The sequence below is a fragment of the Andrographis paniculata genome, unplaced genomic scaffold, assembly GCF_009805555.1.
Source record: "Andrographis paniculata isolate CXL003 unplaced genomic scaffold, ASM980555v1 Contig11END, whole genome shotgun sequence".
NCBI classification, from domain to species: domain Eukaryota; kingdom Viridiplantae; phylum Streptophyta; class Magnoliopsida; order Lamiales; family Acanthaceae; genus Andrographis; species Andrographis paniculata.
The window spans coordinates 3545664-3572704 of NW_026137391.1; the positions used below are offsets into that span (position 1 = coordinate 3545664).

At 35.2% G+C, this 27041-nt stretch overlaps 2 protein-coding genes across 2 annotated transcripts; one reads left to right on the forward strand and one right to left on the reverse strand.

Annotated features, from left to right (window-relative positions):
- Nucleotides 1–13738: 13738 nt before the first annotated feature.
- Nucleotides 13739–17059, reverse strand: LOC127249245 (uncharacterized). The gene is made up of 7 exons (XM_051271970.1): nucleotides 16737–17059; nucleotides 15258–16048; nucleotides 14896–15101; nucleotides 14320–14822; nucleotides 14073–14229; nucleotides 13888–13890; nucleotides 13739–13783 (listed from the first exon to the last, which is right to left on the reverse strand). Exons 1-7 carry the CDS (start codon nucleotides 17057–17059, stop codon nucleotides 13739–13741), a joined length of 2028 nt encoding a protein of 675 aa, XP_051127927.1.
- Nucleotides 17060–18147: 1088 nt separating this feature from the next.
- On the forward strand, nucleotides 18148–21051 carry LOC127247799 (KIN14B-interacting protein At4g14310-like). Its single transcript, XM_051269832.1, has 3 exons — nucleotides 18148–19579; nucleotides 19716–20320; nucleotides 20425–21051. Exons 1-3 carry the CDS (start codon nucleotides 18203–18205, stop codon nucleotides 20906–20908), a joined length of 2466 nt encoding a protein of 821 aa, XP_051125789.1. The 5' UTR covers nucleotides 18148–18202; the 3' UTR covers nucleotides 20909–21051.
- Nucleotides 21052–27041: the final 5990 nt, after the last annotated feature.

The window sequence follows — 27041 nt, forward strand, 5'->3', positions numbered from 1 at the left end:
CCCAGACACACACCGCTGCAGATTATCACCAGATTCCAACTAAAGTGTTTCAACTGCAGCGGTACAGCCATTCCATTTCCAGCCAGCACAAGCGAGCCTAGCTGCGCTGATGCCCTCCAGCCCTTTGGCAAGCGAGGAAGATTTGCGCCCTTACAGTTCAGTGCAATCAAAGCAAGTGCCCTGGGAGTTATGGCCAGCAACTACCTCAATAGAATAACTACCAGTAACCGCCTAACTGCCCAGCAGTTGGAACTGCCCAACAACTGATTGCAACTGTCCCGTTTCACCTGCTATAAATAGGGCCAGATATCTTTATGTAGAAAAGGGATCGATACTTCGATTGAAACACTCTTAGCAAGTACTTCTCAGCAATTCGTCTTCCTATTTTTGAGAGCTCCAACCCTGTAAGAGAGTTCTCCACAGGAATGGCCAAGTGAGTAGGAGTTTTCCTTCTCCCTTGGCCAAGTCTTTACAGCTTTCTTAGATTAGAATTACCGCTTTCATTTACAGCTTTGTAGCGTTAGTCTTTTCATGCTTTCGTAGTAGATAATGAAATATCATTCAGTTCTTCATCCTAAATCTTCCACCATTTTTACACACTTATATAAAGTTTGAATTTAGAGAATTCCATTTCACTGGTTTAGAGCTAAAGAAGAATTGATTATTTGAGCCTTGTTATGTGCCAAAAGCGGTCTCAAGGTAGTTCAATGTAGTTAAGTACGCGATAGCCTTGTCGACCTGCTTAACTGCTGTTCTGAATTCAATTTTGATTAAAAAGAGGTAACAGAAGGGTAAAGCCACTAATGAGGCAGATTTTGGAAAAATTAACGGGACATAGGCGGTGGTCTATTAGGTCGCAGAGATTCCTAGTGACAGTAGGGTTTCTTTCTTATAATATCTTGAATCTGGGTGTCATTGAAGTCTTGTTGTAAATCCCTTAAGGTCAAAAATTCCAGTGTTATGAATTCTTTATATTCAGTTTATATAATTACACTACTTTCTTCTCACCGCTTCCGTAAAATACATATATTTCTGATAACACAACTGCATCGCTCGTTCATTGCCTCCAGGGAAATCTATCCATTTAGTAACGCACAGTTTAGACACAACATCTCTCCTTCACTCTCGGTCGCTCATTTATATATATAAATATATGTATACATATAATGTGCCGCTCACTCATGTCCCGTTCACTCGGTAACCGCCATTCATCCATGTCCCGTTCATCTGGTCCCCACTTCCGCTCATGTCCCGATCATCTGGTTACCGCTGGCACTTCATTTTCCACCTTCGCTTTGCTCACTTCCGCTCACTCCATCTTTATCGCTTTATTTACCGCTTTTTTATAGATCTTCATCGATGAAATTCATGACTTAAAATCCTTGTGTTCGACCTGGAAACTCACCAGTAAAAAGAGTATAAATAATTGTGATGACTACTCAGGGTCTACAACCACAAAAATTGCTATATCTGATCGTTTTCTATAAACTCCACTCACTGATTTTCAAATATAAATTCCCTGTGAATTGTGCAAACACGTACACATTTTTAGACTCATCATAATTTGGCGCCGTTGCGGGGGAATGCCTGCAAACTGAAAAAGATAAAGTTGTGACTTTCATGGCTAGTGTTGAAGAATACAGTAAAGAAAAAGATATCTTTGTTTCAAAAATTGCTAAAGAGTCAAGAGAATTGGATACAAATGAGTTGATTGAAGCCTATGAGGAAATGGTGGTAGAGCAAAAGAAATCTGTGGTAAAGAACAAAGAGCTACTAGACACCATCTACCGACTGGAAACTCAGAATGAGAAACTGGATGATGAGATCAAAAATTTGAAGAATGATGTTGCTGATAAATCAAATGAATCTGATACTTTGAGGAATGAAAATTTGAAGCTAAAAGATGAGAATGATCTTCTTCGAAAGGGAAAAGAGAAATTGGATGAAGTTCTTTTGATTGGAAAACCTTTCGGAGATTACAAAGGAATAGGTTTTTGTGAATCCTCTAAAAGCAAACCAACAACATTTGTTCATGGTGGACTTATTGCTGATGTCGAAATTCCAGAAAAGAAATATATCCCAGTTGTGAACAAGAACTCGAAAAGAAACATAAATAGAAATTGGGAGAAAATTCGTAGGACACAGGGTGTTAGACAGATGTCTTTACGACATAATAACTGCAGATACTGCATATGTCTTGGACATACGGCTGAAAATTTTTTCAGATTGGCGAAAGATGTAATGAATGGAAGAAATATTCGATGGCCTACAGAAGGATTGAAGCAGATTGTTAAAGTCAGATTGATGTGGATGCCCAAGGAAAATCAAAAGGCGTTGGATGCGAATCGGTTTGAAACATTTCGACGTCATTTGGGTATGCATTCCTAACCCTACTTGATTTTGCATGCATGAACTTAATAAATTCTCCAATATATTTATGGTAGCTGAAACATTCGTGGTGAATATTGCAGAATGAAAATAATTTGGAAATATTTTTTTTGAAAATCCAAAATGAAGTAATATTGAAAGAAAATTGATTGAGCAATGGCGGGAACTAGATTTGGTGCTCATTTTAATGAAGGGGTAAGTGTTCATTGCACAATCCATTGTTGATGTTGTTGCTTGAAGAGTTACTGGTGTGCAACCATTTCTCAGCAAATTGAGGATGTTTTGAAGGATATTGATCTTTTTTGCATATGTTCTTCGAGGGGGAGAGATGTGCACAGTAAGGGAGAGCCCTGGTGATTTGTTGTTGCTGCTGTTAATTAACTTTTATGTGGTTGTGTGCACGATGTTATCACAACCATCTCATTCGAAAAGGCTGTATGTAGCTTTATTTTTTTCGGCCTATAACAAATTGATGAACTTACTGCTGAATTATTGGATTGATTGGTTCGGTGTGGGAGTGATTCTCCTGCACATTGGGCGAAGTCTCATATGCCAAAAATGGGGAGAATGTTGGAACCCCAATTTATTTTGGCATATGGTCTTCCTGCTTTCCTACTGTTGTGTTTTACAGTTTTCATTTGGAGTAATTTGTCTTATCAGGTTACTGCAATAAGTTGATAACAACATTGCTTGTCTTACACTCTCTTGATTGGTGAGCACACAAGACAAAAGAATGGATGTTTTGGGTAGTCAAATTGCATTAGAATTATGTGGGAATACATCATTTCATTTATGTACAAAGGGTTTTAATTGGTTTTGTCTTACATGCAAAGCAAGATGACTTTATAGATAATTGTGATGAGAGAGTGTGGTTGGTGTGGTGGTTTTTTAGAGTGTGTGTAGTGAGAGAAAAAGTGAGTTAAATCCTCTCAACCCCAACATTTCTCTTCTCCATGTATTGAGTGAGTGCTAGACACTTATCTTCGCCGGAGACCTCATCGGAAGAAGGAGAAAATGGAGTTCCGATCAGGGGAGACATCCAAATTCTGAGCAGCTTTGCTCCGTGGTCATTGTCAGCACGAGTTTGTGACAACAAAAGCCCGTTGAGAGAATTTCTAAAGTAAACCATGTTAGGAGGTTGAGTTGAAGGAGTTGTGGTTGTCTTTGTTCTTAATCAGCACTGATTAGTGAACTTCTCTTGGATTGGTATATCCGAACCGGGTAAACAAATCCTTGTCTCATTTACTGCTTTGTATTTTCCACATACATTCAGTTGGCAGTAGGGTGTTACAACTGTTATATAACCACGCTTCGAGAGTTGACCGTTTGAATAAATGTACGAGAATTTATTGGTGCAGTACTTATTCTCTCCCAACATATATATATATACAACGGGTTCAATCATCTATACAAATTTTAGTTAAATAACATTAATTTTTATTTTTTTTATATTATTGCACTATATGTATACATATTTAGTATTTTTAATTTACATAAGTTGTACTTCCTCTGCTAATTAAATATTTTCATTAGTGATATCATTTTTAAAATAATGATGTTTAATTAGTTAATAATAGAAACTTATGATATTATTTTTTATTTTTTCTTACTTAATAATATTAGTAGTTTTAAAATTAATTAAATATATATATGATTAAAAAATAGAATATGTGTTTAAATATTTTTAAAATTATATTGTAATAAAAATATATGCAATATGAATATCATTTTGTAGATAATAAAATTTTCTAAATTAAATAAAAAAATATTTATTTATTTATTTATAATTAATATAAATTAATTTTATAAAAGGGTAGAGTTTTAACTATAAATAAAAATATTTTTTTTTAAGACATAGAAATATAAAGATTTTGAGTGGATGTTATATGATTTATGATATTATATATTATATAGTTAATTAAGTTCATTTATAATTGTTAAATATTTTTTGATTTGGTAAATTTTACCCTAAATAGAGATGTGTCAATTGTCATGGGACCGATAAAAGTAAAAAATATGTCTATTAAAATAGGACGGAGTCAATACATATTAAATTAAAATATAATCGAATTTAATAATTTTATTTGTTTCAATCTTTAAAATTATTCATATTATATAATTTGTATTCATAAATATACTAACACTATAGTTTTCCCACAAGTAATTATCAATTGGAATTTGAATTTAAAATCATCAACATTGTATATTTACTAACGCATAAAGTTTCCATCGTTCAGAACAACTGTGTGGTCACGGCAACGTTGCAAGTTTCTGGTTCTGACAATCAGCCTTTGGAAATTGAATATAGCAGCGTTGATCGATATTGTCATCAATCATGGGAGTTTTAATGTCTGCAAAGCAATTGACACTAAGACTGGAGAAATAGTAGCGATGAAGTATGAATTGGGAGGGATGTCGAAGACGTTTATCAGAGAAATTCGCATTCTTAAGTTTCTTCGCGGTCATCCTTCTTTCGTCGAACTAAAAGGGATCGTCAGAGATAGGAAGGATGGACTTTTTATGGTGATGGAGTTTGTAGAATGTAATCAATAAAACGCACATGACATCTATGATAAGGCCGATATCTACTTGCGAAGTAAAACATTTGATGCAGTTGTTGCTGGTAGGCGTCAAGTTCCTTCACGACAATGGTATAATGCATCGGGACCTAAAACTTTCGAACATTCTAGTTTAAAAAAAAGGCTTGCTGAAAATATGTGACTTTGTGCTTTCCCGACTCTATGATAATAAGAATGGAATGTACACATTGCGAGTCAGAACCGTATACTACACAACACTAGAGATGTTACTCGGACTGAAAAAATAATACGTGCGCAATAGACATATGGTCTATAGGATGCATAATGGCCGAGCTATTTTTTAATTAAATCATATTTGAAGTCCATTTGAGGCTAAACAGTTGATCCAAATCTTCAATATTCTTGGGATGATAAATTTCAATATCCAAGTATAGATGTTTTAAAAATATCAAATTTAATAAATATATTTCATTATAATTTATTTGATTGGTTTTTCTTTTTTAAAAAAAATTCAAACGTAATAAGAAAAAATAAATATACAAATACTCCCTCCGTCCCACTCAATTATGTCACCTTTCATTTCTCAGCCGTCTCATTCAATTATAATTTGTTTTTAGCTGATCACGATGATTCCTCCAAATATGAAGTCGGCTATGCTCCTGGGCTTAACTAAAATGATTCTTCTAAATATGGAGTCGGTTGCGTTATACTTTAACTAAGATTTAACTGGCTCAATGATTTTGTAAGTATTTCAAAGTGGTTGAGTTATTCCTTCACATTGGGTTTAGTAATTTATCCCAATGAATTATGTCTTTCGTGCATTGACCAATCACCTTCCGCATGTATATTTTTAAAATAAACAATTAGTAAAAATAAATAATTTAAATAAAAATAGCAGAAAATGATTTATCGGTACACAAAAAACATAATTCATTGGGAGTAAAACAACTAAATTTTACATCCCAAAAAGTTTCAACTGCCATTGAGTACAATAATATCAAACAATAATATATATACATATATATAACGCGGTTCAATCATCTCTACAAATTTTAGTGAAATAACATTAATAATTTTTTTTTATTATTATTGCACTATATGTATATATAGTTAATATTTTAATTTACATAAGTAGTACTTCCTCCGTTCAATTGAGTATTTTCATTAGTGATACCGTTTTTAAAATAATAATATTTAATTAGTTAATAATATAAACTTATGATATTATTTTTATATTTTTTCACTTAATAATATTAGTAGTTTAAAAATTAATTAAATATATATGATTAAAAAATAGAATACATATTTAAATATTTTAAAAATTATATTGTAATAAAAATATATGCAATATAAATATCATTTTGTAGATAATAAAATTTTTTAAGGTAAATAAAAAAATTATTTATTTATAATTAATATAAACTAATTTTATAAAAAGGGTGGTGCTTTAACTATAAATAAAAATATAATTTTTTAAGAGATAGAAATAAAAAGATTTTGATTGGATCTTATATTATGTATGATATTATATGTTATGTAGTTAATTAAGTTAATTTATATTTGTTAAATATATTTTGATTTAGTAAATTTTACCTTAAATAAAAATGTATCAATTGTCATGGAACCGATAAAAATAGAAAATATATCTATTAAAATGGGACGGAATCAATACATATTAAATATAAAATATAATCGAATTTAATAATTTTATTTGTTTCAATCTTTGAAATTATTCATATTATATAATTTGAATTCATAAATATACTAACACTATAGTTTTCCCACCAATAATTATCATTCAAATTTGAATTTAAAATCATCAACATCATATATTTACTAACACATAAAGTTTCCATTGTTCTGAACAACTATGTGGTCATGGCAACATTGCAAGTTTATGGTTCTCACAATACTTGAACTTGAATATAACAGTGTCGATCAATATCATAGAGTATACGTCATCAATCGTGGGAGTTTTAATGTCTGCAAAAGCAATTAACAATAAGACTGGAGAAATAGTAGCGATGAAGTATGAATTATGAGGGATTTCGAAGACGTCTATTAGAGAAATTCGCATTCTTGAGTTTCTTTGCGGTCATCCTTCTTTCGTCGAACTAAAAGGAATCGTCAGAGATAGGAATGATGGACTTTTGATGGTGATGGAGTTTGTAGAATGTAATCATAAAACGCATTTGACATCTATGACAAGGCCGATATCTACTTGCAAGTAAAAGATTTAATGTAGCTGTTGCTGGTAGGCGTCAAATTCCTTTACGACAATAAAATGATGCATCGGGAACTAAAACCTTCGAACATTCTAGTTTCAAAAGAAGGTTTGCGAAAAATATGCGACTTTGTGTTGTCTCGACTTTATGATTATAAGAATGGAATGCACATATTGCAAGTCAAAACTGTATACTACACAACACTAGAAATGTTCCTCGAACTGAAAAAAATTATACCTGCACAATATTCCTATGGTCCATAAAATGCATAATGAAAGAGCTATTTTTGAATCAAGTCATATTTGAAGTACATCTCAGACTAAACAATTATCCAAATCTTCAATATTCTTGGGATGATAAATTTCAATATTAAGATGTTTTAAAATATCAAATTTAATAGGGTAAATTATATAACACCCCATTGTGTTTTAGTAAAAATGCACAAAACACTATGTATTTTATTTATTGCGTGAAACCCCATTGTATTAATGTAAAATTTGCACGAAACATCTTTCTTGTCAAAATTTGATATTTAGTTCTAAATAAATACCTAAATTAAGCAAGTTTTATAAAAATAAAAAGCGCAAAATATCTTGAATAATTTTTTTTGCATTAAATAAATAAATAAATAATTTATTAATCCTTCATTTTATAGTTTTTGGAGACAAATTGTTGTCTGATTTTTATAAAAATTATAAAAATAAATAACAAAAAAAATTATTTAAAATATTTTACGTTTTTTATTTGTATAAAACTTAAGTAATTTAGGTCTTTATTTCGAACCAAACATCAGTTTTGGACAAAGAATGTGTTTCATACAAATTTTTCATTAACACAAGGGGTTTCACGCAATAAAACATAATGTTTTGTACATTTTTATTAAAACATAAGGATGTGTTATATAATTTACTCAATTTAATAAATGTATTTCATTATAATTTATTTTAGGGAGACTTGGACTAAAATCCTGTCAGTGTATTTTGCTTGCAATTCAGTCCCCATTGTAAATTAATTGATCTGCAGTCCCTACTTTATTGATTAGATATGTTATAACTCCCTTCTTGTATTTTCTACTCAATCACAATTGTATATGCAACATGTACTTACGATTGATTAATAAATACTCCCAATTTTATAATATATACCTACATTACCTCCCGCTCTACCCCCAGTATACGATTAGATAATTCCATTTAAATACTGCGTACCTTATTATTTTGTGATTTTTTTTTAAAAAAAATCACAGAAAATATGCACGATTTAAAAACTGAAACATTCCCTAACTCCCCTCACTCACTCTCCGTTCAAGCCCTAGTTCTTCGAGAAGGAAATCGTCCCTCGCGAACTCGACGATCAGCAGTAAGACATTTTGTTCAGCGAAATGGTGAGAAAAACCGCGAATCCGCCGCGATCCCCCACGAGGAGTTCAAAAAAGTAAGTGTCTGGTCGAAACCCTTTTCGTTTTATGATTTTGTTGACAATCGAATTTTATATCGTAGTTTACTCGATTGTTTGGGGTAGAAGCCTTGGTCCCGTGTTTGTATGCCTCGGTTTAGTGATGAGGAGCCCTGGGTGTTCGGTGTTGTGTTAGTTCAACGGGTGGTTTGAAATTGTTCGAATTTTTGGCCAGGAAACCCGGTTCGGCCGATTTTGGGTGATTTTATCTGTTTTTATCTTTGATTTTGTTAATTTTGGAGATGTATATTTTGTTTAGTTACTCGAAGTTGCATATTTTAGGTTTTTTGGTGGATTGTTCGGTAAATAGTCATATTTGTGGGTTGATAAATGCTGTAATATTAGGCACCAGGAGTTTCATTTGTTTGGTCTAATTTGCCAATTAATATACCTGAACGGCACTGTTGTATACTCGGAATGCGTTTTTACTCCTGCTAAATTGTGAAAAACTTTTAACTAAATTAGAGATTTGGATAACGTGGACTTATGGTTTTTACTTACAGGCCAGGCAAGGAGCACAAATCGGTGATCAGCCGATTTGCATTACCTTTTTTTCATAATGAGCTGGCCAAACTGAAGCAACACATGAGAGACCAACACATCGCAGCTATAAACATGACACCATTCGGGCATTTTCTGGATTGCCCGAAAATGAAGTTTCCATGGCACCGACTTGTTGCCCTCGTCAATAGCTTCAGTTCGGAATCTATGTCCTTCAAGATTGGAAGTGACATTGAGCTTCCGTTTGAAGTTGAAGAATATTCTTTAGTCTTAGGACTACACGCGAAAGGAGTCTACGTGACCGAAAATACATCGGTCGAAAGCGAATGGTTTGTTCGAATTTTTGGGAGCAAGCCACGTTCTGTAACCCGCGGGCAGGTGTTGCAGAAGCTGCGTGAGGCTCTGTTGCAGGGGCTGGAGCCTCTTTCTGTTGCGGATGTTGCTCGTCTTTTTATTTTGTTTGTTTTTGCAAATATTTTATTTTGTTCTGCGAATTATTCTGTACCCCTTTTTTTGTTACCGTATGTGGAAGACCTGAGTGCGATTGGTGACTACGCGTGGGGACCCGCGAGTCACCGTTATCTGTTGAAGTCTATAAGCGACTTCAAGTCCGGGAAAAAATATTTGACAGGCTGCACCGCGGGTTTGTTGGTAAGCAATGTAATATCGGATTTGTTAATTTTTTCTACTTATTTTGGTATATTGCACAATATGTATTATTGTTGGCAGTAATGTCTATTACAATATGTGCAAGCGTGGTTCAATGAGAGGGTCCCAACTCTGGACAAGGCACGGTGCCTTCCGAAGGTACCGCGTCTCTTTCGGTGGCTGAATAGCCTCGGTCCAATGTCCAGGGTTCATGCAGTTGGTGAATTGACATCCCTAAAGCGGTCAGATGTTCAGGAATTCTATCGGATAGGCACGGAAGAAAAGTTCGTTCGTGCAATTTGTCATGCTTCAGAGGTAAATGCATTATTCAATGTTGCTACCGTTGTAAATGGATAAAATAATTTATTATATGACATTATTAACATATGTTGCAGGAAGCAGCGCAGCAAATTGCGGCATTGAAGGTGGAGCTGCGGAAGAAAGACACTGCAATTGCCAGACTTGCTCATAAATTACAAAGATCTAGAGCCGGTGTTGTCGATGACGACAGTGAAGGTGAGGGTGAGGACGAGAGCGATGGCGAGGAGGGTGATGCAAACTATGGGGATGAAGAGACAGCAGACCGGATGGCTGTGGAGTCTGAGAGGAAAGAGAAGCAGGCCGACATGGAGGAGAAGCAAGGTCAGGAGGAGGAGAGTCAGGGTGAAGAGGAGGAGGAGGAGGAGAAGGAGGAAAAAACTGGGGAGGAGGAGAGTCAGACTGAGGAGGATCCCGATGAGGCAGCGGAAGAGCAAGCGAATACCGAGCGCCGAAGCAAAAAAAAAATGGACATCCTTTTGGCCGAAGTTGATCCGATAAACGAGTCAGATGACGAAGGGGTTGGTAGCCTGCTAGAGTTTAACCAATTGATGGCCATTGTTCCTTATGTTGCACCGATAGATGTCAAGGTAAGCTAATTAATACAGTAAGTACAATTTGTAGGTCGTAGTTGTCTATCTGTTGAATGATTATTTGCTTTGTTGAAATTGTAGCAGGGCGATGACTCCGACCGTGAGACTTGTAGCAGGGCCGCAGATTCATCGATTGTACGTGGTGTAATGGCACGTAAGGATCGGAAGAGAAAGAAGAAGCCTGAATTCGTGACACCTGTGTCGACACCGCGAATTGAGAAAGCGAGAAAAACACGGAGGGCGAAAGGAAAGTCAGCGGTCGACGTCAATAATGAGCAGGTACGTAGTTCCATACAAATATAAGTCGTCTGGCTCAAAATACTTCAGATAGATTCTTAAATACCTAGTGTTTCTGCGTCAATACCTGTACAATAAATACAGATACCTACGGAAACATGATTATCTTCATTGTTGGTTCAGGAACCATTTGTCGTCGGCGACGATGGGGACTCGGATGCTAAGGTTGTAGCAGACCCTGGAGCACAAAAGTGGGAGGGATATCGCAATAATGACAGCTACTGTGGAAAGGGTTCCTTATCTGAGGATGAGACGAACACCATTGAACATTTTCTCGCGTCATTCGTTGTCCGGTATTGCTATTCACTATTAAGGCTTTATATATTTTTCTCAATCGATGTTTTTATCCGTTTGCGACTATCATGTTGTAGGGACACTGTATGGCAGCAGGGCGTCGTGTTTGTCTCGTCCGATGCCGTTTTAGAACTACTGTTTGACGAAGTTGTGAAAGGCGAAGTCATCGACGCGTACCTATATCATCTATGCAGCAATGAATATCAGCTCCAACACAATCCGCAGGTGCGGTGTGGTTGTGTGCCATGGTTCGTAGCGGTGAGTATCCTGTTTGGAATTTATACGGTTAGTATTACAAATCACATTGTTATTATTGCGTTGGTTGCTGTGTTCGATTTTCAGAAAGCCGTGAACGACGCGCTATCACGACCAAGCAGGGGAGCGAAAAAGCCGAGCATCAATAAGGGTAATGTACTCGCATTTGCCAACTCGCTGCAAGTGACCGTAGGCCAAGAGATTGCCGGAATCATGGACAAAATCCGGTCTGGGTGCCGGTACATATTTCTACCCGTACACACCCGGTTCCACTGGCATCTCTGCATACTGGATACCGTCAAACGTGTTGTGTTGGAGTGTAACTCAATGCGCGACCCCTTCGGCCAGGGGAATGCAAAGAAATTGGTACGTCTTTCGAATGATCATAATTAATTGCCTATGGGTAGGGTGAATTCCTTAACGAAAGAGTAACGTTATTTGTGCAGACGCGATTTTTATCGTTGTATATGAACGCGTCACGACTATGGCCTATGGTCAGCGACATGCCCGAGTACATTAGATGCCGACACCAGGGTGAAACGTTGGACTGTGGACCTTTAGTCTGCATGTTCGCAGAGTGTTATGCGCGGGCAGGTCCAGATGTCAATCTCGTTGGTGTCCTCGGCGAGGACTTCGGCGATGTCAAGAGCTACCGAGGCACGATTGCGGCGAGGATATTGAAAGGTCCCCCCTTCTGAAACGTAGACCCCGATGGAAAAATAGGGCAGGTTAACACATGTAATGAATTTGGATTGATTTGGGAAGTTTTTGCGTTGTGTGGCGAGGTGATGGATTTGTTGAATGTCTTCAGTTTGGATTGATCTGGGAAGTTATTGTGTTGTGTGGAGGTGATGGATTTGTTTAATGTCTTCAATTTGGATTGATCTGGGAAGTTATTGCATTGTGTATCGAGGTGATGGAATTGGTAAATGTCTTTTATGTGGATTGATTTGTCATCTTCATTATATACCTGCGTTGTGTGGTGATACCCGTTGATAGCTTTTATGTGCCTACGGAAAACTAGTATGTACTTCCATTTATATATTACATGCTCCAGTCATTTGCGTTTGTGGGACTGGTCATTTCTTTTGCACTGATCACTGAAATAGCGTTCACTTTGAATCAGTTCAACCGTGTCGGCGTTTCTCATAAAACCCTACTGGACGCCATGTTTTAATCGACCGGAGATACTGCAAGGGCTTACTCGTTAATTTAAAACAAACAATACTAAAAAAACATGATCATATTACAACAAAATATTTGTGCGGGACATAGGTGTCTGGTAATTGCGTGTGGGCCAACGTCTAGATTACAATCAACTATTTCCTGCGGAATGCTAAGCAACACGTGGTTACAGAGAAGTGCTACTATACCTACAACTAGGATACCTACAACTACAACACAGATGCCCGCATACGCAATCTGTGTACCTCGTTCAGCGAGTCTGGTACTTAGCTCGGATGCATAAGTAACGGAGTCATTATTACAAATACCCTATAGTATCTATTATGTACCTACGGAAATAGCCTTTATACTTCCGTTACCATTTCAAATGCTCTGGTACCCTACGGGTGGGGACTCGGCCTTTTCTCTTAAAATATTCATGAACTGATGGTAAGAGTGTATTGGCTTAACCATGGTAGTGTTGCTCGTCAACCCCATAATCTTGAATGGCGTGTTTTAGGCCACAGATTATACTTACATCGCTTACCCGTTAATTGAATTAGAACACAATAGAATAGACACGATAATATAACCGCAATATAGTTGTGTGGCATATGGAAGTCTGGTACGTAGCTGTGTGCTGAATTTTAATCAATGCTACGCCTCCAAGTTATTACACGGTAATACAATTAGAATACTGTATAAACAAAATAAAATATGGTTTGTACTCGGACCGCAACCCTATATGTTGGAATCATTATTCATATACCCTCTGTAAGCTATTGCGTACTTACAACAACCGTGACATTATACTTCAGTTGCAATTATGTATGCCCTGGTTACCTGTGGCTGGGGAAACGGTCTTTTTTTTTTTTTCTTCAAATAGCATGTATTTACTGCTGATGGTTAAAGAAGGCATCAACAAATACTTAAGTTGTATGACACATGCACTTGGTTAGTATGACGAGTGTAATACAACAACTATACCTCCTAGTAATAACCCAAAAATAGGATAGCATGTACTTTCAAAACAATTAGAGATTACATTAACCATCCGTCCCTACAGAGCTACATCATCAAATGCCTCAGTACATGAAAAATATACCTGCAGAATATAACTATGAACCTTCACAACTTCATCATATACCTGCGTGAGAGGGCTACATACCACTTACTACTGCAAATAAGTCGATGGATCCAACCGGTTACATCCTAGAGACACAAAAAACAATTACAATATAGCTATTGAATATGTACCTACTGTCTTAATATATACTCCTGGAAGCCAAAAAGATGTACAATGAAAAAAAGGTTCGCTAAGCTATTTGTTGCTTGCAACTTCTTCTATTATGTCCAAGACGCCCACAACGACCACATTTCCGTGCATTCTTTACCTGCTGGGACTCGAACCTTCGCTTCTTTGGCCGGCTTGGTTGGACAGACGACGGAGGAGGGTGAATTTGGTCCGCCTGAATTTCAACAATCACGTCCATATCATGCGTCGGTACGGGATTTATTGGCTCCTGGTACGTTTTTCTGTAAGATTCAATGCTATAGTAAAGATCGCAAAAAACATAAATTGACATACTGCATTTTTCAATGCAAGCGCAGGCATGCTTGCAGGGCAATCGGAACATTTGCCATTCTCGACAAGAGCATTTGCGCGCCTCCAAATCGACTGCGTATCTTTCATTACAATCTGTTACCTCGAATACAGTTCTAGAGGATGAACTGCACTGTAGCCGTCGAGACGCCATGTACGATAGTGCCAACTTGCTCTCCTGTTTTGGACAGAGCCTTCCGTGCATTATCTCCGACTTTTCGCGGCGTTCATTCATCATTACCATCACTTGCCTTCTAATGGTATCCAACATCCCAACGAATGGCATTGACCTCGCGGATCTCACCCAACTATTCCATGACTCAGCAATGTTATTATTTATTATTCCCCAACGAGTGCCTCTGAATAGTGAATTTGCCCAACATTCTGGGTGTGATTGGGTAATGAAGTCCCTGGCCAATGGCATTGATTCGACCACAGAACTAATGTGGTTTTCGAAATCTCTCCTCAACGGAGCATAGGCGGCCTTATTGAAGACAGCGGTCCATCGTTTCTTATTATGCATTGGGTATCTCCGCATAACCTAAAAAAAAGACATTTTATGGCTGATCATAACCAGTGATGTTCATTACAGATTAATATTGACGTACATATACCTGGGTACGGAAGTTGTCCACTAAGTGTCGGAGACAGTACGCATGATGTGCTCCGGGAAAGACGCACGAGATTGACTTTAGTAAACCCGAGTGCCGATCCGAGAAGAATGTGTACTGTTTCCAATCCGTACGTCCCTCACATTCTAAAACAGATCGCAGCTTCCAGCAAAACCACTCCCAATTTTCATCATTTTCCGTAGACACAGCTGCAAGTCAACAAATAAGAACACAAATAACTACAAAGGTTTCCAACGTATAAGGGTACATACGTGCCTAAAGAGAGCATGGAAAACAGCATACACGAACAGCTATACCCAGCATTCTAACAAAATGACAACTGTAGCTAATATCAAATTACGTACCAGAAAATGCTAAAGTAAACATCCCATCATCCCCATCCACTGCAATTGCACTTAGCAGACACCCTTTGTGTTTGTTTTTTATATGTGTCCCATCAAGAAAGAGTAGGGGCCTGCAACCCCTCAAAAAACCCAGCCGGCATGCACCTAAACAAACAAAAAGGCGTTGGAAACGTTTGGTTGCCTGCTCAACTTCGCAGTCTATAATACTTCCCGGATTTGACTCCCGAAGTGCATGACAGTACCATGGAAGTTGTGAGAAACTGTCTCTACCTCCACCATTAATTGCCCTTATCGCATTCTCTTTGCCACGCCATGCTTTATGATATTTCACGTCAATCCCATAATCTGTTTGGATATGCTCCCGGATGTCGGATGCCTTATACGCTGGCATAGAACGTATCTTATCTTTGTAGACCTCAGAAATCCAGTTCGCATCGGCTGCTGGATGATCTCTTGATTGCAATAGACTCATAGTACATGTGTGATGTAAATTGCACTTACGAATGCTGAATGATGCATCACGAGCATGGAAGGATGCATAAATACGCCAACCACAGCCTTTGTCGATGCACACCGCAATAATTTTGCTCGAATCATTCTTTTGGTACCTGAAGTGTTTCTGAGTGGCAATAGAATAATTCTTCAGTAACTTTCTAAACTCCTGCGGTCCCTTGAATGTCTGCCCTTCCCCGACAATGCATCTCTGCATTGCAATTAGACTAGTACTTTCGTCGGGAATAAAGATACCATCGGTGCAATCTTCGTTCAATCCAGAACATTCGGCCTCGCCCCTACATTACAAATACAATAATAAGAATGAAAATTATATCAGATGTAAGTAGTTCTAATTTTATATGGTAATAGATATTTTCAGAGTAAATGGAAAAACATGGGTACCCATCTTACTCAACCGAGTATGTCCACGGTGTCTATGGTTACCTACCGTGTCATCCAGGGTATTTAAAAGAACAACTGCATCTATTCACCGCAGCAGGCTACGTGATGCAGTAAATGCCATGGGCTACAGAAATTTCAACGCATCGATCATGGTACACCTACCTAAACCGGATTGCTAGAGGATATTGACAGTGGCGTGTGAAGAAGGAGTGAAAATCGTTAAATACCTTCAAGACGTTATATCCCCACTACATATCTTTACAATCTCTTCAGTGGTTCGTTCTGCACCGCGCTACTACAAAATCGCGGAGGTGGATACTTACTACCTACAAACAACATCGCAACAATATACCACGGTATTGTTGTATGCCAATATCATGAAAGAATTATTACTAACGTAACCTATAAACAATATGTTTTTACATGTGTTGAACATGACATTATAAGCGCTTACAGACTGCATTCTTACATACTGCATTATAAGTGCTTACAGACTGCATTCTTTCATAAGGAACAATTGTGACTGCATTCTATAACAAAGTTTAATAAAGACTACTTAATTACAAATGATGAGTAACGTACCTGCGTCCAACCGTGCTTCGGAGAGGCACGCTCTGGTGCTCGCTTCTGCACCGTGCAATCATATCCACAAACATTACCTTTAACAAGATATGCATTCTCCACATATTGGCGACATCATCGTCACACAATAATGTCACGTAGCTTTTCTGAATAGGTGCAATATATTGGAGTTTTACCGCCTCAATACTCACTTTATTCCATCTTTTCGATATATTCCGGTAAAGATCCTCCAGCGTGGTGCCCTCTTCTAAACGAATTACATGATGCTCACCCTCGTAGGAACATATAATTAATAATTTCAGACTACTTTGCTCCATGTCCATCGGAACCTAGCGATCCAACCGATGAATGTATGAACTATATTAGGTCGTATGGGCGATTAGATAATCTTACACAAAATACACTAAAATCATATGTTCTTACGGAATTCTAGTAATGTCTTGATCCTCAATAGCAACACATTACCCATTTCACAAAATAAATATTACCCTTAAACCCTAAATAGCAACAAAATTTATTATCAAAATCACCCAAAATAATACCCAAACATTTTCTTCCAGATAATAATTTTTCAACTAAGATATCGATACAAAAACACACCTGGTACATCTAATTTCGCCGGAGAACAAGAAAGACGGGCCAGGAAACCGGTGACAGCCTTCGGTAGTTCTTCGACCGAATCAACCGACACAAAAACACACTTGGTACATCTAATTTCACCGGAGACCAAGAAATACGGGCCACGGAACCGGTGACTGCCTTCGGTAGTTCTTCGACCGAATCAACCGACCGCCGACGACAGGGAACCGGAACAGGATTCGGAGAGTGCCCTAGGAAATTTTTCAATCGAACCAGACAAGAAGCGGCGATGTAAAATCGGGCGAACAATTAAGAACCTTACCTGTGCGGGATGTGGCTTTCGAGCTCACGGAAGAGGACAACGGCTTGACAAGAATTTTTTGCGCGAAGAGAAACAGAATGAAGAGAAATACGATTAGGGAGGAAGAAGAAGGAAGAAGGAAAAAGGGGGGAGTGCAGAACAATTTTTTATCATTAGGGACTGAATCCCAAATGATAAATGGACAGAGAGATTTTTGCCCAATTGTCCGTTTATTTTATTGGTTTTTTTTTTAAAAAAAAATTCAACATAGTAAATAAAAAACGAACCGACAAATATATCTTTAATGGCTTGAGGGCCCCCACCCCCACCAAACCAAAATAGACAGAAGAAAGCTTGAGCCCATCAAATACCGCGTGTTGGTAAAGTCGCGTTCTCAATAAGCTTGACCGACCTCTAACGACTTCCAAATTTCATAACGTTTTCATTTTCCCGCCTTATCGCAAACGCCAATAAGGAAGACCTAATCGCACTTCGACTTCCACTTCTACTTATGTTCAGTAGCACGGCCCAACTACATCCTTTGATTTGATTTACTGATTCCGCGTCAGTTTTTTCATCTAATCTAATGTCGTCCTCGTCCCGCCGGAAGAAAGAGCACGCCCCCGGAGGAGCCGGAAAAGTTTCCGCCGAAGACAAAGTCGCCCCAATATCGACGATGTCGAAATCGGCGGGTAAGGAGAATAGCAGGCCCACAACCCGTCGTGCGGCCGCTCAGAAGCGCAGCAACTTGAATCCAATTTCCCAGATCGACGAACTCCAATCGGCGGCCATGGAGGACCCGCGTGTCAATAAGGGCGCTTCGTCGGCGCCCAGAGGTAGGAAATCTGCCCCCCTTCCATTTAGTACAAAGTTACCAGATACAAGAAGAAGTTCTAGGGTTTTGGCGCGCCAGCCTCAGATAAAAGCAAATAATTCGAATGAGAGAACGAATAAAAGGTGTAATCTTGAGAGGATGGGTTCAGAAGATCTGGAAATCGAGGATGGAGAAAAATTGAGTGAATTCCAGGGTGTCTCTCAAGAGAATAAGGAAATCGAAACACAAGAGGGTGAAATTGATGGAAACGGCACTGAAATTGGAGAAGTAAAGGTTACACAAGATTTGGTGAACTATCCAGAGAATGCAAAAAAGAAGATTAGGATTGGGAGTTTTGATGCTGAGAAAACGAATGGGAATTTGAGCACAATTACGTTGAAAAGCAAAGGTTCTGAGGGAATGAAGTTGAGGTCTACTGGAGTTGGAGCCGAGGGCGAATCTAGTTTAAGACATTCGAAATCCGAAAGCAGGGATACTGCAAAGCTTCATCAAAAGCTTGCTTTTTTAGATGAAAAGGTTAAGCGCATTGCATCGTGTATAAAGGAGACAAAAGATATGTTGGACATGGAAAGCATGGAACATTCTGAGGCGATACTTTCAGATGTTCGTCATAGAGTTACAGGGATTGAGAAGGCCATTGGTGCGTTCAGCGATGATGGTGACACTGTAATGGGGACTGCAAAAAGTGATGAGAATGATGATATGGAGAAATTCGATGATAATAAGAGTTTGGTTAAGAATACTGAGGAAGCAGGAGGGCTATTATCTGGTGATTTGATGAACATGGACAAGAGAAGAGTGATTTCTTCAAATGTTGCTGCAGTCCCTGATGCCGATGTTTGTGAAATTCTTGAAGCGGATAATAGTAGGACTATGCTTGGAGAAAAAGATGATTTATATGCTTTTCTGACTGCCGATGAAAAGCTCAGTGATTTCAATGATGAAGATGACGTGCTGGAACCGGAGGAGGAGGAGGAGGAGGAGGAGTTTGAAGAGAATCCTACGTATCAATTGAATGATATTGGTCTCAAGCCTTCAACTGCAGGTTGGTTTGTATCTGAAGGAGAGTCTGTTGTTCTTGCTCACGACGATGGATCTTGTTCATTCTATGACATTGTTAACTGTGAGGTGAATCTTTTGTTATTTTGAAAATTGAAAATGCAGTTCATATGTAGAGCTTTTAGTCGACTCGATTCATTAGATTAGCCGTGGATCCTGTGTAGATATTGTGTTTGTCGAATCTAAAAATTTATTGTAATTTCAGGTGAAGGCTGAGTATAAGCCTCCTCTGGGAGTCTCGTCAAGTACGTGGAGAGATTGTTGGGTAATCCATGCCCCGGGTGGGGATGGATGTGCGGGGAAACATGTGGTGGTAGCATCTGCTGGAAATGCGGTGGATCCCGGGTTCTGCTCGTGGGATTTCTACACGAAAGATGTTAACTGTTTCCATATTGACGATGGAATCTCAACCCCTTCAAGAACAGCTCTTGCTCCTTTGTCGAACGACCCAATTTACCGAACAACTCCTCCATCTGCTGAAAACCATCAATGGTGGTACAAACCTTGCGGGCCGCTTATTGCATCCGCAGCTAGTTGGCAAAAGACGGCGCAAATTTATGATATTCGCGATGGCGAGCGGTTAGTAAAATGGGAGCTGTCGAAACCTGTGGTGCCTATGGATTATTCGAGCCCTTTGCACTGGAAAAGCAATGGAAAGGTAGCGACAGCGGGGTCGGATGGCATCTCTCTCTGGGATGTTTGTTCTCCGACGTCTCTTGCGTTGCAGACTGTTTCTTCTTCTGGTCAGAAAATTTCGGCTCTCCACATTAACAACTCCGACTCCGGATATGGAGGAGGAGTTCGGAGGCGGTATGATGAAATATTAACTACAAAACCAATTAGCTTAGCCAACTTTTTGAGATTGTTTATCTCTGAGTTTTTGATTAACTTGACTGACTGTGTACATCTTGCAGCATTAGCGCAGCGGAAGCAGAAGGGAACGACGGGGTATTCTGCACGCCTAATTCGATTGTGGTACTGGATTTCAGACAATCATCGGGCGTAGGTCTTAGGATAGCGAAACCGAGACAGAGCGTGCAATCCGTTATGTCTTATGGGGATTCTGTATACGTCGGATGCAGTTCGAGCACGGCGGGGAAGCATGAAATCCAAGTTTACTCGGTGCGGAAACATAAGCTTGTAAGCACATACCAATTGCCGGAAACAAATGCTCACGACAGCTTCTCGGCATTGACACAAGTTTGGGGGAATTCGAGCGTCGTGATGGGCGCTTGTGGACTCGGTTTGTTCGTTTTCGACGCTTTAAAGGATGAGAAAGCGAAGGAAGTGATGGGAGGGGATGACATGTACTGCCCTTCCTTCGACTACGCGGGCTCCCGAGTTCTGCTGGTGTCCAGAGATCATCGCCCGGCTTGCTGGAGGTACTTGTTTGTTTGAAGCTTGGATTGTTAGATAGATGAATAGATATTAGTTTTTGTGGCTGTCTAAAACCCGATTAATTTTGCAGTATTGTACATACAGGCACGCGGGCTATGAGTGACTGTGTTTGTTTGTTTGATTGCTGTTGTGAATGCATTTGAATATGGTCTTGTGTGTTTTTTTAATTGACGTGGTTGGAAAATTATCACTAATAATGTTTTGGTAAATTAGATTGGGTTTGTTGGTATGGTAAGATAATTTGAATAAATATTTTTTGATACAAAAAATAAAAAGGAAAATATAAAAATAATAAATATATAAATTTAAATTACTTTGATCGGGTCAAATCAATACACCCATCAACATATGATATATATATGGGAAAGTTGGTCTGTTCATCATGTCAGTCCTATTAAGGGTGGGTGTAATACACCCATCAACATATGATATATATATGGGAAAGTTGGTCTGTTCATCATGTCAGTCCTATTAAGGGTGGGTGTGTTTGTTTGGGGGATTGGGTTGGATTTATATTATTTATTCAATTTTTTTCTCCAAAAATATCAAATCAAACACCTATTTTTTATTTTTTATATTATACTAAAAATTAATTTTACATTCAAAACATCACATCAACACCTACTTATATCACATCATACAACTATTCAAATTCAAATCCCCAAACAAACACACCCTAAGTTATAATTCGGTTTCTGTTATAAAAAAATTGATCTCCACTCCCTCATTTACCTATTTAATTTAATAGTAGTCCTTATTTTATATTTTTCCTTTTATCTATATAGTATAAATTTGATGTACTCCTAAAGTATATCTAAATACTCTTAATGTTATATTATATACTTATAATTGTCCCGCTCTACTTATATTATTTTTCACTTTACTTAAGTATCTCACTTATATATCTCTATTTATATTATGTCGTACCTTTATTTATGTATCTTTAAACAATAAATAAATAAAAATAATAAGTAGAATCATATTTTATTGTGGGGTGAGCTAGAAAATTAAAAAAAAAATTGCAAAATATATTCTTTATATATCAATTATCAAGTTTGTCTATTATTTATTTGACTGACAAAATATATCATGTATATTCTAAAATATTATATATTTTTATATATTTTTATATCCTAGTCACGATTAACGAGTGCAGACAATTGTTCTATATTAAACACTCTATATGCAATTTATATTTTATACTTATTTTTTCTTCTATTTTTGTATTCTTTATATTTTTTTTTACTCTTTTTTTTTTCTATCAAAATTAATTATCTTATTCAAAAAAATTTAATAATTTAAAATTTAAAATTTTCCCAGAATGATTTATGTTTATATTTTATTTATTATATTTTTATATGAGTATATATTATTTCTTACCGGTATTTATAAATGTGATTATTTATATTTTAAATTTTTTTTCATATTAATAGTTAAGAAATTATCTTATTATTGATTAAAATCAAATTGTATAATTTTTTAGAAGTATTACTCCTTTCAGCAATTTTTTTTCCGTAAACCTTATCTATAATTTATTTATACTAAACAATTTTATTCATTCAAAATTTTATTATCTCACTTTAAGAAATAACAATCAATTTGGCACAGGAGTGGACACAAAGAAATAACAATCAATTTGGCACAGGAGTGGACACAATTAGGATATTTGTAGATATAGGCATTAAAAATTAAATGCCTAAATTAAATTAAATATCGTGTATTTTAGAAGAAAATAAAATTCCAATAAAATAAATATATGGTATTTAATTATGCACATATGTTAATTTTTGTACAATAAATATCAACCATTAATGCAAAAATTTGCTTAAAATGGAAGATATCGTACAAATATTACATGCATAAATAGAGCCATAATAAATTTGGCATAAAAATAAATTAATCTTGTCAATAAATGAAGTATATAAATTAATATATTCCGAAAAAGATAATGATATAAAAATGTTGGCAAAAAAAAAAAAAAGTGCACAATCAACCATAATTATATATTTTATTTTATCAATATTAGTTTACTTACTCTTTTAATTCTACTTATAAAATGAGAAATTTGATATTAATAATTTATATTATTTTTGTACAAAATTCATAATTATATTTAATATAATATAAAATATTACGTAAATATTATATATAATATAAACTTTATTATATGAGTCACTATAATATTAGCAAAATATCTATTTATCCATATATATAATTATTCTATTAAATATTTAAAATCGTATATATAAGATACAATTTTTTAAAATATTAATATTAGTAATAAAATTTATTTATAGTATTCTATACATTTTAAATACGTACTATGTATATATATATAAAAATGTGTAGATAATATAAATATAATGAGTGCGTGTAATATATTATTTTTGTAGAAAAATATGTTGAAATTTTTTCAAAAAATAAACAAACTCTTATTCTATAGAAAATAAAATTTACAAGAAAATAAAATTAAATAATTTTTCCTATCAAAATATTTATATTAATTATATATGTCACAATTTTGTATAATTTTTTTTTTAAATCTTTACTAATATTTTTATTTTTTTATTTTAAAACGTGAAAATAAAATAAATATAAATATAATTTTATTAAAAAAATAAATTTAATTTTTTAAAAGAACCAATAAAAATAAATAGAGTCAATTTTTTTTTATTCAATAATTCTAATTATAACAACACACCTAAAAAGTAAATATATAAAAAAAATAAATTATTCAAACACACATCCTAAACACTTATGCATATACCAATTTTTATGTACCTGCAATATAAAGTCATATGCTCCGCTAATGCGTATCTATGCTCTGGTTATATATGGTTGGAAAAATTGGCCGTGTTTGGTTCAACATATTCAATTGCTCGTAGTAACCAGAGATAAATTCATCATTATTGTGTTCTCATGACTCCCTGATATGTAAGTAAAGAAAAGAATACATGTTTACTACAGATGGCTAAACAAGTAAGAAATGACGTTAATAAGTTTGTTGGTTGTTACTCATGCGTCACTACTCTCACAAATTGATTGTTTTTTAGACATATTACGTAGTAATCCACACCATAGCACACACAACAACATTTAGTTCACCAAGGCTGAGAGGGAGGTGTTCTCACCGAATACGCGAATTGACTCATTTCCATGGAAATGACTGAAATTAACTACACTTGAAGATACCCGATAATACACAAATAATACCTAAGAAACCATTATTTATGCCTTGCATATAGGTGTTTGTACCCAAATCACATTCTTATGTACCTACATAATATATCTACATACCCTAAGGTGGATCTTAACTACTTATAATAATAGTCTCATGTGCTTCAATAAAGAATATATATGCTCTGATAACATGTGGTTGGAGAACAATCGTTTTTTGTTCAAAATATTCAATTATTGACGGTAACTAAAGATGCGTTCATTATGATAGTTTTCCCGTGACACCCCAAATTGTCAGAAAAGGTAAACAACACATATTTATTATGAATGGTTAACCAAGTAAAAAATGACTTAGATAGGTTGTATGATATATGTACTATTATAGTCCAACTTCAACTAGTAGATGTCTAACAAAGTCATAAGTGACTAAGTTGAATTATATTGGTTGTTAGATTACATGATTGCTACCACAAATTGAAAATCTTTAAATCTATTACATATTAATTCACACCGTAGCGCATATAACAACTTTTGATCAAGGGCATCTAAGCATAGGGTCTAACTCGGCTAAGCAGGTGAGTACTCTAAAGCAGCTAAATCGTACCCCCAACCTGATTTCGTGTACGAAATTCTACTAATTGTGTACCTATTGCAGTCTTTTATGTAACTGAACATCATAATATCGTGACAGAGTTATCTAACTGTGTAACTTCATAGCTTATGCTAATACTTGTTATGATTTATCATATGACCAAAAGTGACCTTGATAGATTGGAACTTACGCTACCACGCGCATGTGCTTCGATACATCAATTGTAAACTCTAAAATATAATTCATATGGCTCTGATACGTTTTTAGAAATCTATTACTTTAAAGTATCATAGAAAAATGAACACTATCACATATTTGTTGTTCGTGTCTATATACGTTAGTTCATTCTCCCGTGTGTCTTAGTGTATTATTTACAATCAATTATGTATGTGTCTAATGGATACAACAGAATAAGCTCCGATTACTTTATACCAATTCGGTTATTATTTTTCGAAACTTCATTGACATTGATAGCACAATAATACCATACTATGACATTGTGGTTCAAGAGATCAACTATATACCTAACTGATAATTTGTGTGCCTCTATTACGTTTTCTGATATATATGTAATTAAATTATTATACACAAAAGGAGATTGTGAAATACTCATTGTTGGTGTTCATGTACCACAATACATCCAAGTGTGGTTTTGTTGTTGTATATTTACAAACACTATTACATTATATCAAGTATGCAAAAACGGTTTAAACCGTACGTTTTATCAAAATATTAAACCGAAACCGAACCTTTTGAATGACAGTTTCGATTACGGTTTGAACCGCCGATTTATGTATATTCATTTTTAATATTTTTTTTTTTCGTTTTGAAGTTTTTCTAAATTTAAAATTTATTCAAAAATAATTATTTTTTATTTTAATTCCATTCAAATATATTTATTATGTAAAATCATATAAATAATAATTGCTAAGATTGTTACAATATAAAAGTAATTAAAATAATAAATTTACTAAGTAATTAAATTAAATTAAATTTTAAATTAAAATAAAAAAAATTAAATTTTAAGAAATTGATGTGTATTAGATAATAAGATAGTTTAACTTAAATATAATTGTATGATAAGAAATACAAAATCTAAAATATAAATATACAAAATAATGTATATTATTATTATTATATAATTAATAATTATTTATTTTTATTAATATTATTATTTCTTTATTTTTATAACAATTTAATTATATATATAGTAATTTTAATTACAAGTATATTGTAATATACAATCTTAGTTCTAAACATCCAGTCTCCACATTCTACAAATACTAGACAAGCTGCAGTTGCAAATGCTCATTTTTAGTTTTTTTTTTTTTTTCATTTTTAATTTTTTTTTTCTTCTTTCTTCCCGCTTCTTTTTCACTTTCGTCGCCTAGGGGTGAGCATTCGGATTCTGGATTTTTCCAAATCCGAACAGATCCAAAAGTCCAAAATTTTTGAAAAAGTCAATCCGAACCGAACCGAAATAACCGATCTTCGAAATTCGAAAATCCAAAATCCGAACTAAAAAATTCGAACCAAACCGAAAAATCCAAAATTTTAAATATTTTTAATTTTTAAATTTCTTTTATATTTTATTATTATTTTATAATATTAAATATATATATAATATAAAAGTAAATATATTAAAATATAATTAATAATTTTGAATTTTTTTATATTAAAATATAATATTTTCTATAAAATATTAAATATATATAATAAAAAAATATATTAAAATATTATATTTCGGATTGATTCGGATTTTAAGTATACTGATTCAATTCGATCCGAAAATCCGAAATTTGTCAAAAATTCAATCTGAACCAAATTTTAAATTTCGGTTTGGTTTAGATCGAATTTTTAGATTTTGGATATTTTGCTCACCTCTATCGTCGCCCCCCCCCCCCCCCCCCAATAACATTTCATAATCTACAGTCGTCAATCAACCGTCGCAGCCGGCGTACAAGTTCAAATTTTAAAAAAAAAAAGAAAAATGGACGAAAATTGGTAAACCAGAGATTCGGAACTATATGGACAAATTTAAGCCGAATGTATTATAAGTATATAAAATAAATTTGGAAGCATTTAAAAATATTCTAGAGTCACATTTAATTTTTACCAGAAAAAATATAAAAGAGGGACTAATATTAAATTAAATAAATAAAAAAGGGAGTGCAGACCAATTGTTTTAAAATATGGATTGAATTATAACTCTACATTACCTGTAGGGAGGAATCAAATATAATAATATAATATACTATCATTCCGTGTTCATCTTTTTACTTCACTCTTCTCATTTATTTTTTTATTTTTTTAAAGAATTATATACTTTAATTTTATTTTAAAAATTTTAATTATAATTAAATT

Bases quoted from the DNA above. Each gene is read 5' to 3' on its own strand.
- LOC127249245 (XM_051271970.1), bottom strand. From the start codon at position 17,059: ATGGACATGGAGCAAAGTAGTCTGAAATTATTAATTATATGTTCCTAC. The intron at 14,823-14,895 runs GTATATGTACGT...TCTTTTTTTTAG, and splicing joins TGGACAACTTCCGTACCCAG to GTTATGCGGAGATACCCAAT. The intron at 14,230-14,319 runs GCAAATGTTCCG...TCTTTACTATAG, and splicing joins AAATGCTCTTGTCGAGAATG to CATTGAATCTTACAGAAAAA.
- LOC127247799 (XM_051269832.1), top strand. From the start codon at position 18,203: ATGTCGTCCTCGTCCCGCCGGAAGAAAGAGCACGCCCCCGGAGGAGCC. The intron at 19,580-19,715 runs GTGAATCTTTTG...TTGTAATTTCAG, and splicing joins ATGACATTGTTAACTGTGAG to GTGAAGGCTGAGTATAAGCC. The intron at 20,321-20,424 runs GTATGATGAAAT...TACATCTTGCAG, and splicing joins GGAGGAGGAGTTCGGAGGCG to CATTAGCGCAGCGGAAGCAG.